The sequence below is a fragment of the Aspergillus ambiguus genome (genome assembly GCF_047715705.1).
Source record: "Aspergillus ambiguus strain CBS 117.58 unplaced genomic scaffold BDV59scaffold_1, whole genome shotgun sequence".
Taxonomy (NCBI): domain Eukaryota; kingdom Fungi; phylum Ascomycota; class Eurotiomycetes; order Eurotiales; family Aspergillaceae; genus Aspergillus; species Aspergillus ambiguus.
Genome location: NW_027395514.1, coordinates 352,772 through 368,772, shown reverse-complemented (window position 1 = coordinate 368,772; position 16,001 = coordinate 352,772). Strand labels below are relative to the sequence as shown.

Here is a 16,001-nt window from a genome sequence, read left to right as displayed (position 1 = left end):
TCTGAGATGGTCGTTTGATGATACACCGCTGGATGTGGCTAAAGCCGTAAAGCCAGCACAGACGTGAAGGATCATGAAGTGAAAGAAAGAGAAAAGGAAAGGAGGGGATAATTGGAACAGAAGCCATGTTGTGAATGGGATGGTGACGCGAAACTAAATGGACCCGGATCTTGATCGATGGAGTGAGGGCGAGGCTGAACTGGATATTGAGGACCTCACTGCTCGTGTGGACTAAGCAATGGTGTCACTTCAGTCCACTGCAGTCTGGAGTTAATAGAGATACACGTATGTTATAAAAATGAAGAGAATCATTTGACCTCTTGTTCCTTTCCTTTGTATGCGTAGAAGGCCGTAGTTGTAGCGAACGTGATCTACTACAAAGCTTACCAGAGCATCATGACAAATGAAAGATAAACTGATTTACAGGCTGATAGACTCTAGCTAGGTATTTATGACTAAGTCTACACGAGGGTCGACTCCTTCCCACAGAAGCTCAGAAAGCTCCTTACATGTCCGCACTGGCGGTGGCACCGGTGATAATCTCGACCAGTTCACCAGTAATGGCGGCTTGACGCTGACGGTTGTACAAGATCTGGAACTTGTTGATCATCTCACCGGCGTTCTTCGAGGCGTTCTGTCAAAAAGTCAGTACGAGCTGCAACATATCAAGTTCAATCTCCAGCGGGACTTGCCTCCATAGCGTTACGACGGGCCTGATGGGACATCTATTAGTAAATAGTTCTGATGATAATTTGAGACAAAACTCACAGAGATTTCGCAAGCGTGGCCTTCGGCCATAGCCCAGAACAGGTTGTTGGCAAGAGAGTACTCGCGGAGGTGAGACAGAGTCTGGTCGTCAACCTCGAAAGCGGAGATGTTGGCTACACAAAGGTCAGTACCGACACCAATTGTGACGCGATGGGTCACAAGACTAGAGATAAACTCACCAGACTGAGTGATGGCCTCCTCAGAGAAAGCCTCAATGGTGGTGGGCTCGTAGCTCTGAGCGTTGAGGAACTTGTTGTAGATGACCTTCACGCTGGTGTAGTCGGTGGGCAGCAGAGCGATCTGGTCGGCAATGGCCTGAGCGTCGGCGAAGGTAGGGATATCCTTGCAGACGTTGGCGAAGCTGAGAACCAGGTTGTCGGGGTTGGTACGGCTCAGCTGGGCCTTGGCCTTCTCACCCAGGACGACGATATCGGCCTCAGGGTTCTCCAGAAGGATACGGCGAGTGGCCTTGCTCAGACCGGAGTGGATACCACCGCAAAGACCCTTGTCAGAAGAGGCGACGACGAGCAGAGTCTTCTTGTCCTCGAGGGGCTTGGTCTCGGCCTTGTCGAACACGGTGTTGGAGGTCTGACCGTAAACACGGGAGTCCTCCATAGCCTTCTGGGCGCGAGTGAGACGGGTGGACGCAATGACCTTCATAGTGTTGGTGATCTTCTCGATGTTCTTGATGGACTTCAGACGGCCCTCGATTTCACGCAGAGTCGCGAAGTTGGCGGCATTGGGGGGAGCAGTGCTATTTGGCGGGTCGACCGTTAGCGATCGTCATCGATTCGAATTGCTATGTGCAGCGAGAAATTTCGTCCCATAGTCAACGTCGAATAGCCGGAGGGGGGTAAGTTGGTGATGGAGGAGGGGGTGTATCAAGACACCATGAGGCCAACGGAAACCGACGGGGCGACCGGGGAAAGAAGGGAACTCACCGGGTGACCACAGCACTGCCGGCCCTGACGGCCGGGCGAACAGCACGGGAGAACATATCGAAAGAGAAAGAGGTTGAAGAGAGTATTCAACCAGGAGGAGTGAGGACGAGGGTGTGTGGGGGGAGGAGAGGAGAAGGATGAGCTCTTCTGCTGGAGCGGGCGGATGGGAAGACGCTGAGTTTCGACGTTTCTCCTGTTTCTTTTCCGACTGCCGGCGAGGCTGGGACTAAACCGTATGTGGAAATTTCCTGGCGGGCGGCGGGAGCGACCAGGTGTGCTGTAATATATGACACACAATACCGTTTCCATACGCTCCGTACGCGCCGGAACACACGGTCCCGTGATCTCATTGTTTCTCACCTGAGGCATGCCAGTTGGTGGCCTCAGGCATGAATCGCCCCCGGAGAAACGTGATGGATACTTCCGTAGTAGCCTCGTTTTCCATTCCATTCCTCTCTCTCGCTCTTCTCTTTCTCCTCTTCTTCCCTCTCTTCCTCTCTCCACCTCTCTTACTTCCGCCTCTCCTCTCTCCTCTTCCCTCTCCTCCCCTTCCCTCTGTCCATGCCTCTCCCTCTTCTTTCTCCCTCTTTGTCTGTTCACGCATAGCACTCTCTCTCGTTGACCTCATCTATTTGTCAAGTCTCAGCTCGCCGCCTCAGACTTGGCAACCTCGAGTTTCCTACTCTCCGGCTCGCTCCGCCTCGGGTCTCTCCCTACCTTTCATCCGATCCCATTCAACTCGCGACAATGAGCTCTTCAGATGAAGATACCCCGCTCCTGCAGATGAATGGGCGATCTACCGGTAGGTTTTCCCTGCTTTCTCCTCACGTCTCGGCCCTCGTCGCACCTAGCGCATCCCATCCCCTTGGCCCGCACCCTCTCGCAATTCAGCCCTATTCTCATCTCCTCTCTCCGCTTCTCAAAATCCTAGCTTCACCTTTTCCATCATCAGATCAATGCTGACTCCAATGTCTTTATATTTCCAGGCACTCCCAACGACCAGACGATGAGCGACGCGAAGGGAACCAACGGTCATGTCGACCCAGGCGTCTCTATCCGCTTTGGTGCCGTTCAGAAGAGTCCCGATGTGGACATGACGGATGCCGATGCAGCCAGCGCAAGCAAGCGGAAGGCCCGAACCAGCTCTGGCCAGAAGTCCTACGTCGAGAGCAGCGACGAGGATGATCAACCTCTGGTACGCCTTGTCCCTTCCGCACCAACCCCCTTCGCTTCCCATACACTCTGCGACGCTACTGCTGTCGCTGTTGGTTTCAGCGGCTGACCCTACGACAGAGTAAGCGCCGACGCACCTCCGTCAAACACGAAGATCCCGAAACCGACGAAGGTGTTCCCCTCGGCCTCAACGGACGAAAACTCCCCACGGCTTCAGAAACCGCCATTGGGGAAGAATCGGATTCCGATGTCCCCATCGAACGGAAACTTGCCCAGGAGAAAAAGCGGATCCAGCAGAAAGGGGAGAAGGAAGGTCGCAAGCCCTCGGCAGCTCCTAAGAAGAAGACCAACGGTATCAAGAAGGAGCCCGGGGCCGCCAAGAAGACAGCAACCAAGGTCAAATCGGAGCCAACGTCAGCGCAATCGACTCCGGTAAAGAAAGGCAGCGCGAAGGCCACCCCGGTGAAGAAGGAAGAAAGCGCCGACGCAGAAGACGCTGGGGAAGAAGAATACCGGTGGTGGGAAGATCCTACGAAGGGTGACGGCACCATCAAGTGGACCACTCTCGAACACAATGGTGTTGTCTTCCCTCCTCCCTACGAGCCCCTTCCCAAGGATGTCAAGATGAAGTACGACGGTGTTCCCGTCACTCTTCATCCTGATGCTGAGGAGGTTGCTGGTTTCTTTGGGACCATGTTGAACTCCACTCAGCATGTCGAGAATCCTACGTTCCAAAAGAACTTCTTCATGGACTTCAAGGATATCCTCAAGAAGACTGGTGGCGCAACCGATTCAAAGGGGAACAAAATCGATATCAAGGACTTCAAGAAGTGCGATTTCCAACCAATCTTCAACTACTACGACGCAAAGCGCGCTGAGAAGAGAAACCTGCCCCCCGCTGAGAAGAAGCGCTTGAAGGCCGAGAAGGACGAACAAGAGGCTCCCTACATGTTTTGTATGTGGGATGGTCGCAAGCAAAAGGTTGGCAACTTCCGCGTGGAACCTCCTTCGCTTTTCCGTGGCCGTGGCGATCATCCCAAGACCGGCCGTGTCAAGTCTCGCGTTCAACCTGAGCAGATTACTATCAATATCGGCAAGGAGGCTCGCGTCCCTCCTCCACCTGAGGGTCACAAGTGGAAGGAGGTTAAGCATGACCAAGAAGGCACATGGCTCGCTATGTGGCAGGAAAACATCAATGGTAACTACAAGTACGTCATGCTCGCCGCAAACTCCGACGTGAAGGGCCAGAGCGACTACAAGAAGTTCGAGAAAGCACGTGATCTGAAGAAATACATCGAGAAGATCCGCAAAGATTACCAGAAGAACATGAAACATGAGCTGATGGTGGAGCGTCAGAAGGCCACTGCGGTCTATCTCATTGACCAGTTCGCTCTTCGTGCGGGTAATGAGAAGGGCGAAGATGAAGCGGAGACCGTCGGATGCTGCTCGCTGAAGTATGAGAACGTGACCCTCAAGCCGCCAAACAAAGTCGTTTTTGACTTCTTGGGTAAGGATAGTATTCGGTTCTACGACGAGGTCGATGTCGATCCTCAGGCCTTCAAGAACCTTAAGATCTTCAAAAAGGCGCCGAAGAAGGAGGGTGACGAGATCTTTGACCGGCTCACAACCTCTGCCCTCAACAAGCATCTTTCGAACTATATGCCTGGGTTGACGGCTAAGGTGTTCCGTACTTACAACGCCTCTCACACCATGTCCGAGCTCCTCAAGGAAATGAAAGCGACCGGTAGCAATGCCGAGAAGGTCAAGGCGTACAATGATGCCAACCGCAAGGTTGCCATCCTTTGCAACCACAAACGGACCGTCGGTGCCGCTCACGCAAATCAGATGGAGAAAATGAGCGAAAGGGTAAGGCCTCCAGTTAGGTGGTTGATTAGCCATAAGGGAAATTGCTAATAGCCTGCCTCCACAGATCAAGGGCCTGCGTTACCAAAGATGGCGGCTCAAGCAGCAGATGATCGACATTGACCCCAACATTAAGAAGAAGAAGGGCGCCAAATTCTTCGAGCTCGATGAAGATATAGACAAAGAATGGATTAAAGAACACCAGGCCTTCCTGGTCGAAGAACAACGACTGAAAATCCGGAAGAAATTCGAAAAAGACAACGAAAAGCTTGCGGCTGAGGGCGAAAAGGAGATGAAAGTCAGCGAGCTGGAGAATCGCCTTCAGGCCGCGACCGAATTGGAGAAGAAGTACAATAAAGAGAATAAGACCGGTAAGGTGGAGGCAGAGGGCAAGGGCCCTACGATTGAGAAGCTCGAAACGAACATCCAGAAGCTCGAGCAACGTATCGAAACGATGGAGCTTCAGGCGCAAGACAAGGAAGACAACAAAGAAGTGGCTCTTGGGACGTCCAAGATTGTAAGCATTACCGAATCCGCTGGCTTCTTTGGGTCGTGGCTAACCCCCCACAGAACTATATAGATCCTCGTCTCACGGTTGTCTTCAGCAAGAAGTTCAACGTCCCCATCGAGAAATTCTTCTCCAAGGCGTTGCGGGAGAAGTTCGAATGGGCTATCAAGTCCGTCGATGAGGACTGGGAGTTTTAGAACTTGCTTCAACTCAACAGGGACGTTAGACGTTCCTTTTTCCCCTCGCTAGATGATCGTTTACGTTTTGCATTTTGAAGCTTGTTTTGCTTGGATGTTACTTGCCTTTCCTTCCTCTCATCCCCTTCTAGCATTGCAATAAAAGCGGCATGTCGTCCTCGCATCTACCATGTACCTTATCCCTCCAGCGCAGGCCGACATACTCGCAACCCGTTTATCTGTTGATTGCCTGACGTCTTCGGTCTTTCGACCTAGCTGTACTTTTGGTTCTTGTCTTGCTTTGTGGATTCAAGATCAAGTGCTTGCTCATAGAAAAGGAAAAAATGCTAAAAATGCAATACACTTTTACCATAATCATTAGGTTGCAAGTACTATCACACTGCTATAATTAGGCAATAATCTCTGACAAAAATACCCGGCAACGACATGATATTAAAGAAGATACCTTGTGGGAATCAGGCGGCATTATGCCATACAATAAAGATAACCATTGTCCTGTTCGGTCACCCTGGTCACTGCGTGAAATATCAGGCTTGGCATCGGGCACTTCGAGAAATCGTCGTTTTACCCGGACTCTTGTTTAGGAGTGCAAGGTTCCTCGCCTCAGCTTCAACAATGTCATCCACGCTCCGAGTGAGCTTGATATAGCCTTCGTCGCCCAATGCAAAGAGTGCCTCCTTGAGCCACATGCGGCAGGTGATGCTTTCGTGGAATCTGGTTGAATAAGCGATTTGGGTGTTCATTTAAACGATCAAGCAAAGACTGGTGGTGTATAGGGTTCAAAATCCCTATATTGAGTGCCAGAAGCAGTCTCTGAGAATACATGATGGTTTGAAGCGCCAGCTAGTCGAATCGGGCTCATTTATCAGGTGATAGATGTGGCCGGAATTCGTAGACTGGTGTAGGTAGAGGCCCCAGTGGAATGTGTAAGTGTTGTCACCCCGATCAGACAGAAAAATATGGAGTCCGTTTACTTCAAAAGTGAGTTCTTTCACACATAACTGACTCTTCCCCTGCATCTCACGGGAGCCCATACTAGGGGTTATTGACGAGTAGATTATCCGGCCTACCCTAATCACCAATACCTAGGTATGTTTCCCAGAGGCCATTACGCCTGCATATGGCGGGTGGGACGCCGCATTTGCCTCTGCCTCCGGCGGCGTAAAAAGCAATACGTGGACTAGAGAACGCATGAGGCTCCTGGACTTAGAACCCAAGGCCATCGAGATTCGGAGCATTATATGTGACAAAGGAGAACTGTGCATCCACACAAGTGCAACAGAAACGGCATCGGCACCCGACTTCCCATACCTACCTTACTATTATTGTTAGAGAAGGTAAATAAGGTAGGTAGGTTCATCAAAGAGAGCCTGATTAGTACTCGAATGTCGCAACTGCTTTCCTTCTAGGCCTCGTGTCTCCATTATCGGACCATTCCACGAAAACAGAAATACGATAGAGGAACACACTTCGCTCACTGCCATAATGGAGACACTACCCATAAATTACAACACCACTATCTGGTTGAATCCGCCCGGTTGACCCCAACCGAGCACTTGATCTGGAAACCCTTTTGGATGAAGCCGCCAATCCGGAACACGCTGCTCAGCTCATCTGGGAAAGGATCCATGACCGCTCTGGTCATCCTCTGGAGTAAATACTGGAAGAATTTTGACAGACATCAAGAGTAGTTCTGACTGATTTAGTACTAGTACTTCGTCTCCAGATTGATGCCTGGGCCTTGTGATCCACTCTCCCTCAGTAACGGCCGCCCATGGGATTTGGAGCAAGAGTTTCAAAGGGTCAGTCGGTTGGCATCAGCAGTGGAGGGCAAGGAGCCCTTGAAAAAAGCCAAAAAGAATAGAATAGAAAAAGAAAAACATACAACAGCCGGGATTCGCTGGTGGTCACCCACCCAACTACTAACCGGCCGGCGTGTGGCTTAAGTACGGCTGAGCGGACGGGAAGCCCTGTTCTCCACACCCTATGGTCGTATGTATTAGTTCTAAGAGACATAATATATTATACATCCAAAGTTTATGGATATAGATATGAAAGGGGCTCAGAACTATTCTTTACGGGTCAAAGGAGGACAGAGAACAACGATACAACGCAGATGTTCATAATGGAAACCCACGACTTCGCGAACTTAGATCTTCCAGATCCATTCTTATTCCGAACACACTTTCGTATTGCAGTCTCCTTTCATCTCTTCCATGTTGAAGAACGAATCGCCGAGGGCTGGCCCTCGCCTCGCTTGCATATGGGGCCCTGATACTCTGCATATTGAACTTAGGGCTGATCCAATCGTTTGGTGTAGTCCACTTGAACACAGAAAACACAGACGACATGACGCTCTGTATGGCATTTAGTGCCTAAGGTGATACGTAGCCAGTGAAGTTCGGTAGCCACTTCTGCCCGCAATCCTTCACCGGGGTCGTGCACCGGTTGTCATTCGGACTGTATGCGAAAGAATGCGCTCTCTCTTCTAGTAACGATGGTAAGGCAGTGCGTCTGGTGAAACAGTACAGTTCTACTCCGTCAACCCCTCTGGGTGGATGAATATCAGGGGACGCGCCACCCCATTCTCATTATGGTAGCGGTCCCTGGAAACCGCTGGAAGCAGTCTTTCACTGGCTCTCCTACTCGGAGCGCGAGAAGCTATCGACAGGCTTGAAGAAGATTTTGTCGCAACTGCGGTGCAACACGAACCGGACTTCGTATAAGTTTCGGCAACAGTTATGGCGGCCCGCTGAACGATCATCGTCTCCCCTCTGGTACGTGTGGTCCGTTCCACCTCATTTCTGAATTCAACGACTTCCGCCATAGATACGTGCGCGAAGAGACAAAGGCCAAGATTTCGGCCGTGCACTCCCGTCAGGACCGGTCGTTCTTCACTCATGCGGACCTTAAACATCCCGGCAAAATACTTATTGATCGCGGGCGTCTGTCTGGAATTGTAGATTGGGAATGTGCCGGGTTCTATCCTGAGTACCAGGAGATTACAAAGTTATGTATGGTGCAGAAAGGCTCCCGGAGATTCGAAACACCCTACCAATAATCACTTTTCAGACTCAGCTCCAACAATATAATTGTGATTCGCTTTAGTTCAGCTCCGATGCGGAAGTCGTAGCTAAGAAACCCAGGCGTGAGTGAGTGAGTGCATGACCACCCTATATTACCAGCCCATGCAATAGTTATGCTGTCTCGGTATGTCATCAACAGTGCTGATTGACTTCTAGCCAGTTTTCTCTCAAAGGGTCTAAATCTAGTGAGCGTTTCGATCCATGGGATACGGCTGGGTTATCCGTTTTCCCAGGCAAATAATAGACTAATAGACCCACCGATTTCCAATGTATATATGCTGTACTATGAGCGGGGTCTGCTTTACCAGAATTGTGATGTTTATATTCGTAATTGTTGGTTAGGGCCACTGTTTTCAAACCCCTACAAGCGTCATAAAACACAGTTTGTCTCCTTTGAAATGAGTAGCAGTACTATATAACATAGTAGTAGGGAAAGATGCGCGCTCTGTATCATTGATTTCGAACACTCTGTTTCAAGGGAAAAAAAAAAAAGGGGGAGGGATATATAACGAATAGAGTACAAGATCCAATGCGAAAATATCTGAAATCGAAAGCGAATAGAAACGCTGTGCACCAAGAAAAAGAAAGACTCGACTTATCTACATGCAGAGGCAATCGGATCTAGATGGCGTGAGATCCATAATAAGAAGGGGAGATAGGGCAATCAAGATCTCGAACAGACCAGTGCTCAAGATCATAAAGAATCCTCAGAAACCAAAACCAGATATTATAGATTATAGACAACATGTGGCCCTTGTACATAGACAAGATACTGGGCATTGAGGGAAGGCGAGACGATGGAGAATGATCTGGCTGCAGAGCAAAGTCGAGTCGGTTCAAACCATGTTCAAAGCAGTCCATTATCGTGTGATGCAGGGCTAACAGCGCTCGTTAAAGGTCGTCATGAGAGGTCAGCTGGTCGGTCGCTATTATGTCTTCCGGTTCCGTAAGTTGCCTCTCCACGCTTCCGTGGAAGCATCGTTCCCGACTGAAGCTGGAGAAGCGTGGAGAGTGGCTAGATTGGCGTAGGACAGCTTTATGGCCACCAGCCCATGCGTTTGTAGCTTTCCACCATGTCTCGTACGCTGTCCGGGCCAAAGGCCTCCCGGGTGGGCTTCCAGCCGGTGGTCGTTTCGAAAAGAGAGCCGTCGAGACACATGTCCGAGTCCTTGAGGACGTCCTTTTCTAAGAACGGGCCAATTGGGCCGGGGCGTTCGATCTTCTTCTCCTCTACCAGTTCGGCCCAGACCTGCAGACATTCTTCGTTCATGTCATCCACAACGTCGTCCATGTTCAGCTTCGCGAACTGGGAGGCCAACGACCCGAGGAACGAAGATTTCAGCCCGAAGACGGCGGACAAGGCGTTGGCGATGTCTTCCTGGCGGGTGTTTCCGTGGTCGACCACGTTGAAAGCCAAGGGGGATGTTTGGTCCGCAGGAGCATTGTATCGCCATTCCGCGGCCTTCCACAAGGCACTGGCCGCGTCCTTCACATGGACGGTGTTGATCTTCAGGTCCTTGGTGTAGAGAAGTTCCAGGTCTTTCTGCATTTCGAGATGCACACGCGCCAGACAGATACCCGTTGCGAAATACCCGGCACAGTACTCGCCGTACACGTGGGGGAGACGCAGCAGGCAGTAGTTCAGGCCCGGGATCTTCTGGAGCTCCTCGCTCGCCTTCATCTTCCACTTGGCCAGGTTGTGCCACGGCTCGAGTTTGTCGTCTTCTTTCCGCGGGCTGAAACCGGGCTTGTAGACGTGGGCGGTGGAGCACTCGACGAAGGAGCGGATGCCTCGTCGGGCGACCTCCCGGCCGAGTGCCACGGTGAGGCCGTAGCTGCGGAGTTCGTAGACGTCGTCAGGCTGCGAATGTCTCGTTTCGCCACCGCAGTTGATCACGTAGTCGAATTGCTGGCCGTTGGCGCGGTCAAAAATGCGGGAGAAATGCTCTGGATGGGGAATCAGTACAGCATAGTCTTTTGACGGTTCGAACTGTCGGGGTTACTCACGTTCTCGACTGGCGTCGGCCTGGACGAATTTGTCTTTGGAACAGGCCTCCTCGAACTCGGGCGCCAACCAGGCCAACTGGGGGAGGACCTTGTCGACGAGTCTGACCTCGGAAGCAAGGTTGTTTTCGTGGATATAGAGAGCGAGATGTCGACCGATGAAGCCTGTGGTGCGAGTCAGACGGGCCAGTCTCTGTTTAGGGGTATGGATGGGCTGGGAGAGGCATACCTAATCCGCCTACAATCAGCACGGCGGGCTTTTTGTCTTGTTCACCGGCCATAATGGAAGTTGGGAAGGGAATGCAATTCTGAAAAAGCGTAGAGATGGAGTTGATATAGTGACACCCCGCACCCAAATCCGATGCAGTCCACGAATGCGGGGAGAAATGAAAAGGGGGAGGGGCAGAGGAGAGAAATAGGAGGGGACGAAGGACCGGACAGAAGTCGTTGTCGACCAGGAGGATGAAGAGGAGGGTGAAGAGGACGATGAGATGGAGGAAGGAAGAAGGAAGAGGAGAGAAGACAAAATGGGGGAGGAGGGGAGAATAAAAAATGGGGGAAGTGGGCAGTAGTTGGTTAGTGCAAGCAAGCATCAATCCTCATAATCTTCTTGCGACTTGAGACACGCAACCACAATACCCTCTCTGCAACTAACGGTCCTAGCGGAAGTGGATCAATCGATTCTTCTACCGAGGGAAGTGAATTACTGTTCTTGACAGTTCCCTTCAATCAGGAAAAATGGCTGGTAACAATATCTACAGGTCTCCATGTTGATGCGTCTACCGGCGTTTTGTCATCCCCCAACGTCATTCAATCAGGCCCGATCCATCAAGTGATCCCTCTGATGAATGATCATCTCCCGCAGGATACCCGGAAACAAGAAGAGGGTCGGCCCAGGGTTTCCAGCGTTCCATCCGAACAAACTCCGCTAGCGCGGCGTCTAGAAATTTCGCCAGCACGGTGTGGGTGGTGGGAATTTAAGGTCTTCTGGAGAACCGGGCCTGATTCATCGTTTCGTTCCCCTGCCAAGCCACCCGTTGTGGGACATCCTCCGTTTCTTCAGGGAGGCCGTCGGATCTAGTCCCAGCCCCAAGTGGGTAAGGAGAGCAGAATGGGAAAACAAGAGGGGAGCCCGAGGTGGGGTGGCTCAATTCCATCCCAAATCCAGGGGTAATCCGTTCCCAGAATGGACAGAGTATCTGGGTTGTGTGCCACACTCGCACCGTGATGGTGGTTGCACGGATCCCTGTCGGAGACGATCTATCAGCGGGAAGGGCCCTGAGGAAAAGGCCGCCGACAGGAGCGAGGACGGAACTGGGCAATTCGAGTCCGGGATGATCATCACAAGGAATCTGAGGATGATGATCTGCGTTTTACCGGTGGAGAATGCGATATTATGCCATAGGACGTCCCCAGCTGTCCCCGGTCCAGCTCCATGGACAGCCATCACCAAGTGTTGTCAGAATCAATAATTCGATCAGAATTCCAAATGTTGTCCAGCCCATTCATCCGTCAACGAGTCATGTTCCATCAAGTTGAATATTCCTGTGTACCATGCTGCATCTGCTCGGCTCGCCCCGTGGCGGACCAAGAACCTACAGCTGGGAATCCTAGTCGCCGATTGCAAATACCAGTGACCAGTGTACGCAGTACGCCGTACTCTGTAGCTCCGCTCAAAACCCCGAGACGACGATCTCGTCTGAATCGCCGGTTGACGTCAATCCCTCCATTAATTCTCCGATACATTCCAAGACTGGTCGATCAACCCATGGTTCGTGCCGCGCGGGATTAAGCCTTGATAGTCTGTCCGTGAGGGAGGAGATCGGATCATCCGCTTCCATTTGGGGTCTCTAGCAAACATCTTAATTCCTTAGCACTAACTGGTATTCCCATTGAAACTGTTCTGCCTATTCAGCCTATTTGTCATGTTCCTATCGGACAGAAAAATGCCATAACCCCTGATGTGTATTCAAGTCGATTGTCATCCAGTGAGACGTCGTTATCCAACCATGTGCAGCATGACCAAAATCTTGAACTGGTGTGTCAGACCACCTTCCATCTTCTCCTCGTCCTTCACGTTTTTCCAGGTATTTTCAAGCTCCTCCATGACGTACTCCAGGTCGCGGTCCTGTCCCTGACGGACTCGAATCTCAAAACCAGACCACTCAAATTTTATGGACGCCGCAACCACCACCTGCGCGGGTGTGGCAGTGGGCCAGTTGAGAGACTCGTTGTCGACCTTCTGATTGTAGTCCATCTCCGGAGTGCGACATTCATCTGCCATGTGGGCAAGAAACATGGACGAGGAGATGAACCGCGAGAAGGGGACCCAGACAGGAGCCATTTGCTGGTTCGACGAGGAAACAAGAAACTTGGCGTACTTCCAGAACTTGCCTTCTTCATCCTGTTCGAGCGGCTTCGCCGCAGCAGGGGGCCTCACGGTTTCCTCGTCATGCCCCAGTTTTCGTTTCTTGGAAGACGGGCTGGAGTCGGGCGTCACACTCGCAATGACACTAAAGGGCAGGATGTCGCGAGGGGTGGACATGGAGCGCTTTCTGGTGGGAAAGGCTCGGCTCTCGACGAATCTTGACTTCTCATCCTGAGTCGTATAACCCACGGTCTTGGTTGACTTGGTCAAGGCCATCTGAGTAACGTTGACCGCGTTGCCCTCGGTTTCTCTTTTCTTCTTCTTGTTGCGCTTCCTCTCACGCTTCTTGGTGCTCGAAATCGTCATTTCAGGTGAGCCCTCGGTCTTTACTGGATTTTCCTTTGGGGTGGGGAGAGTCTTTTCGGCCGGTCGTTCAGCAGTCTACATCATATGCCAGTCAGTAAGCAACAGGGGAACGTAAAGATAGAGAGTTAACTTACTTCGGCCTGCTTTTCGTTGCGGCAATGGGCTTTCGCCTTTCTTTCTAGCAGGATCATGAGAGTGCCGATGATTCTGTCCATTTGCATTAGATCATTGCGAGACCAGCGCCATTCATATCCAGGTGCACCGCAGGCTCCGTATAATATGCAGGAGAGGAAGGAGCAGGAAAAGATCCTAGATCTAGAAGCAAGTCACGTAACATGGAAGGGGCAAAAAAGAAGGAAAAGCGTATTCCCTTCTAATCCTGCGTGTGCCATCTCTACACACAAACCACAGATGTCAACTAAGAAAGGTAAACTCACTCCTCTTTGCAGTCAGGATACACACAGAGCTCCGAGGTACGTTTCAAAGCCGCAGGGTCAAGGTACTTCTTGCGGCCCTCTGGAGTCCCCCAGTAAAGAGGCCCGAATTCCGTAGTGAAGGCGTCGGCACAGTTCCTGCGCTCCTGCTCCTTATCGCGCAACTCCTCCCATTTGTATCCGTACTTCTGGACAGTCTGCTTCACCTTGGTAATGAAATCGCTATGGTGAGCCTGGCTGAGATCCAGGAACATGGTGAAGTCTCTGTCGCGGTGACTGACATTGAGGCAGCCGTCATCCAAGTCGAGCCTCATGGGATGGACCTGACCCGAGGACGGGCTCGATTCTCTGGATGACATTTTTGAATGCTTCATTCCCATCTGAGTCTGTGTGGTCGTTGATGCATTGAAGAGTGTTGCTGTGGGAGTGAGGTTGTGGGGATGGAGGAAGAAAAGGAAAGAAAGAGAAGAAAGTGAGAGAAAAGTGAGGAGTGAAACGATGGGTGTAGCCCGGTTCCATTCAATGACAGAGGCGGATTCCCCAGGAACAGCCGAGTCTACTAGTCATCTCTATTCACTGTCCATTGCACGTCTCAGCAGCAAGCCGTTCTTGAGCTACCTGCGTATACGAATATAACTACATACGGCGTATGCAATGTTATGAATTAGTTATCATCATCATTAGATATAGAAAGCTTCTGAGCAACAACGCCCCAACATCCTCATCATTCTGCTCCGAGATACCTCAACGAATTCCTTAGCTCTTTAATCGCCGTATTGACATCATCAAACGCCAAAGCAGACACTGCCCATCTGGCATGCTTCTGCGCCAATGCAATACCCTGGTCGTCAATAGACTGAGGGTTCATCTGGCTGGCTGACGGGGCCGCAGGAGCCACATGTGGTGCAGCGGCAGGAACATGTGGGCGTGCCGGGGGCGGCATCATAGGGGCAGACCCCGAAGGAGACTGCGCGGGAGCGGGAGCAGGCGAAGGCGGCACACTAGGCTGGTTGTAAAAGTCCCGCACGTCTTGCGGGGGCATAACAGGACTCTGGGAAGGCAGTGTTGCCGGCGGTGGGAAGGACTGAAACGAGTCTGCGGGCTTCGAGTCATCTGAAGGGTGAGGATGGGGCACGCCAATGTCGGCCGGTGTATCTGGAAGTCTCGGGACGGAGGTTGACGAGGAGGTAATCGTCGCCGGGGCGGAGGGCAAAGTTAATGGCTCATCCTGGTCTGTGGTGGCGTTCTCGTCCGGTCCTTGCGATGGCTCCCGTGTAGGGACCGACGGCACCTGTGGGTGGTCGTGGGGGAGCGATTCGGAAGGTTGCATGGGTTCATCGGTCACGTCTTCCACCGAGGGCTGTCGTGAGCGGGCCGCCTCCTGCGACGCGGTCTGCATCACCGCTTGCACCTCGGGGTCATTATCTGCCGGTTTGAGTTCATCCTCAGGCTCTCTGACGACCGGGTTCGTTGCATTAGGGTCTTCCCCGGCTTTAATCGCCTTCGCAATCCGCAGCGCGTGATACTTGGCGAACTTAATCTTGGCCGCAACTTCGGGTTCGGGAGGATGCCAGATCTGAAGCAGCTCGAGGAATGTGGCTGCTGCTTGGAACGTGTCGGCTGTTTGTCTGCGAACGGTCAGCCTCCATATTGCGTCCCCGAGGGTGGTCACCACTGACCTTGTCACTTTGTTCGCCCGCATGGTCGCCTCCGCACGACCAAAGACCTCCATCCCAAATTGCTCCACGTAGGCGCTTGCCGCCACGGCGTCCGTCACGGTATCATTATCGGGGTTCTCGCTCTTGAACTGTGTGGACGGTCAGCGTGTGGAACGTGGCAACGTCCATTCCGCGGATGCGTACTTTTTCCAATTTGTCCACGAGGTTCGTCGTGTACAGCTTGATCTCGTCATCGGAAGTATGCAGGCCTCTCTCGATTATTTGGTTTACGATAAAGAAGTTGCCTGCAGATGTGGGGAGTCCTTGTCAGCTCGGGATTCAGGGTCAGGTCCAGCGCACTCACACCAGTAGGCCACCACTGGCTTCACCGACTCCAGCTGGGCGGCTCGCACTGCGAAACGCCCAATGTCGGCGGAGCGCAGACCCGCGGGGATATTGTTCGCCATGGATTGGATATAGACGTGAGTTCGGTGCAGAGGCGGGGGACGTTCAGGTGGGGGGTAAACGATGTAGAAGCGGGATGACGAGCTCGGGAGAAGTTGTTATCTTCGGAGCTCAAAGGCGGTTTGCTCCACCACGCCCGCCTTACAAGCGATTCGAGATGCCGGCAACAA

At 52.0% G+C, this 16,001-nt stretch overlaps 6 protein-coding genes across 6 annotated transcripts; 1 reads left to right on the top strand and 5 right to left on the bottom strand.

The window, feature by feature from the left end:
• Positions 1-323: 323 nt before the first annotated feature.
• Positions 324-1,867, bottom strand: BDV59DRAFT_166403 (F1F0 ATP synthase subunit gamma). The gene is made up of 5 exons (XM_073687711.1): positions 1,710-1,867; positions 948-1,522; positions 769-881; positions 693-713; positions 324-634 (listed from the first exon to the last, which is right to left on the bottom strand). Exons 1-5 carry the CDS (start codon positions 1,763-1,765, stop codon positions 506-508), a joined length of 894 nt encoding a protein of 297 aa, XP_073552970.1. The 5' UTR covers positions 1,766-1,867; the 3' UTR covers positions 324-505.
• Positions 1,868-2,165: 298 nt separating this feature from the next.
• Positions 2,166-5,181, top strand: BDV59DRAFT_1367 (DNA topoisomerase 1). Its single transcript, XM_073687070.1, has 3 exons — positions 2,166-2,511; positions 2,696-2,904; positions 3,003-5,181. The coding sequence occupies exons 1-3, from the start codon at positions 2,457-2,459 to the stop codon at positions 4,794-4,796; spliced, it is 2,058 nt and encodes a 685-aa protein (XP_073552969.1). The 5' UTR covers positions 2,166-2,456; the 3' UTR covers positions 4,797-5,181.
• An 869-nt stretch (positions 5,182-6,050) lies between these two features.
• Positions 6,051-6,376, bottom strand: BDV59DRAFT_166397 (uncharacterized protein). Its single transcript, XM_073687710.1, has one exon. The coding sequence runs from the start codon at positions 6,273-6,275 to the stop codon at positions 6,069-6,071; it is 207 nt and encodes a 68-aa protein (XP_073552968.1). The 5' UTR covers positions 6,276-6,376; the 3' UTR covers positions 6,051-6,068.
• A 3,196-nt stretch (positions 6,377-9,572) lies between these two features.
• Positions 9,573-10,821, bottom strand: BDV59DRAFT_197147 (NAD-dependent epimerase/dehydratase family protein; the record flags this gene model as incomplete). Its single annotated transcript, XM_073692843.1, has 3 exons — positions 9,573-10,483; positions 10,544-10,705; positions 10,770-10,821. The coding sequence occupies 3 exons, from the start codon at positions 10,819-10,821 to the stop codon at positions 9,573-9,575; spliced, it is 1,125 nt and encodes a 374-aa protein (XP_073552967.1).
• Positions 10,822-12,539: 1,718 nt separating this feature from the next.
• On the bottom strand, positions 12,540-14,067 carry BDV59DRAFT_197146 (uncharacterized protein; the record flags this gene model as incomplete). Its single annotated transcript, XM_073692842.1, has 3 exons — positions 12,540-13,349; positions 13,409-13,481; positions 13,712-14,067. 3 exons carry the CDS (start codon positions 14,065-14,067, stop codon positions 12,540-12,542), a joined length of 1,239 nt encoding a protein of 412 aa, XP_073552966.1.
• A 290-nt stretch (positions 14,068-14,357) lies between these two features.
• Positions 14,358-15,897, bottom strand: BDV59DRAFT_166395 (uncharacterized protein). Its single transcript, XM_073687709.1, has 4 exons — positions 15,731-15,897; positions 15,571-15,671; positions 15,388-15,515; positions 14,358-15,336 (listed from the first exon to the last, which is right to left on the bottom strand). The coding sequence occupies exons 1-4, from the start codon at positions 15,831-15,833 to the stop codon at positions 14,433-14,435; spliced, it is 1,236 nt and encodes a 411-aa protein (XP_073552965.1). The 5' UTR covers positions 15,834-15,897; the 3' UTR covers positions 14,358-14,432.
• Between the last annotated feature and the right edge of the window lie 104 nt (positions 15,898-16,001).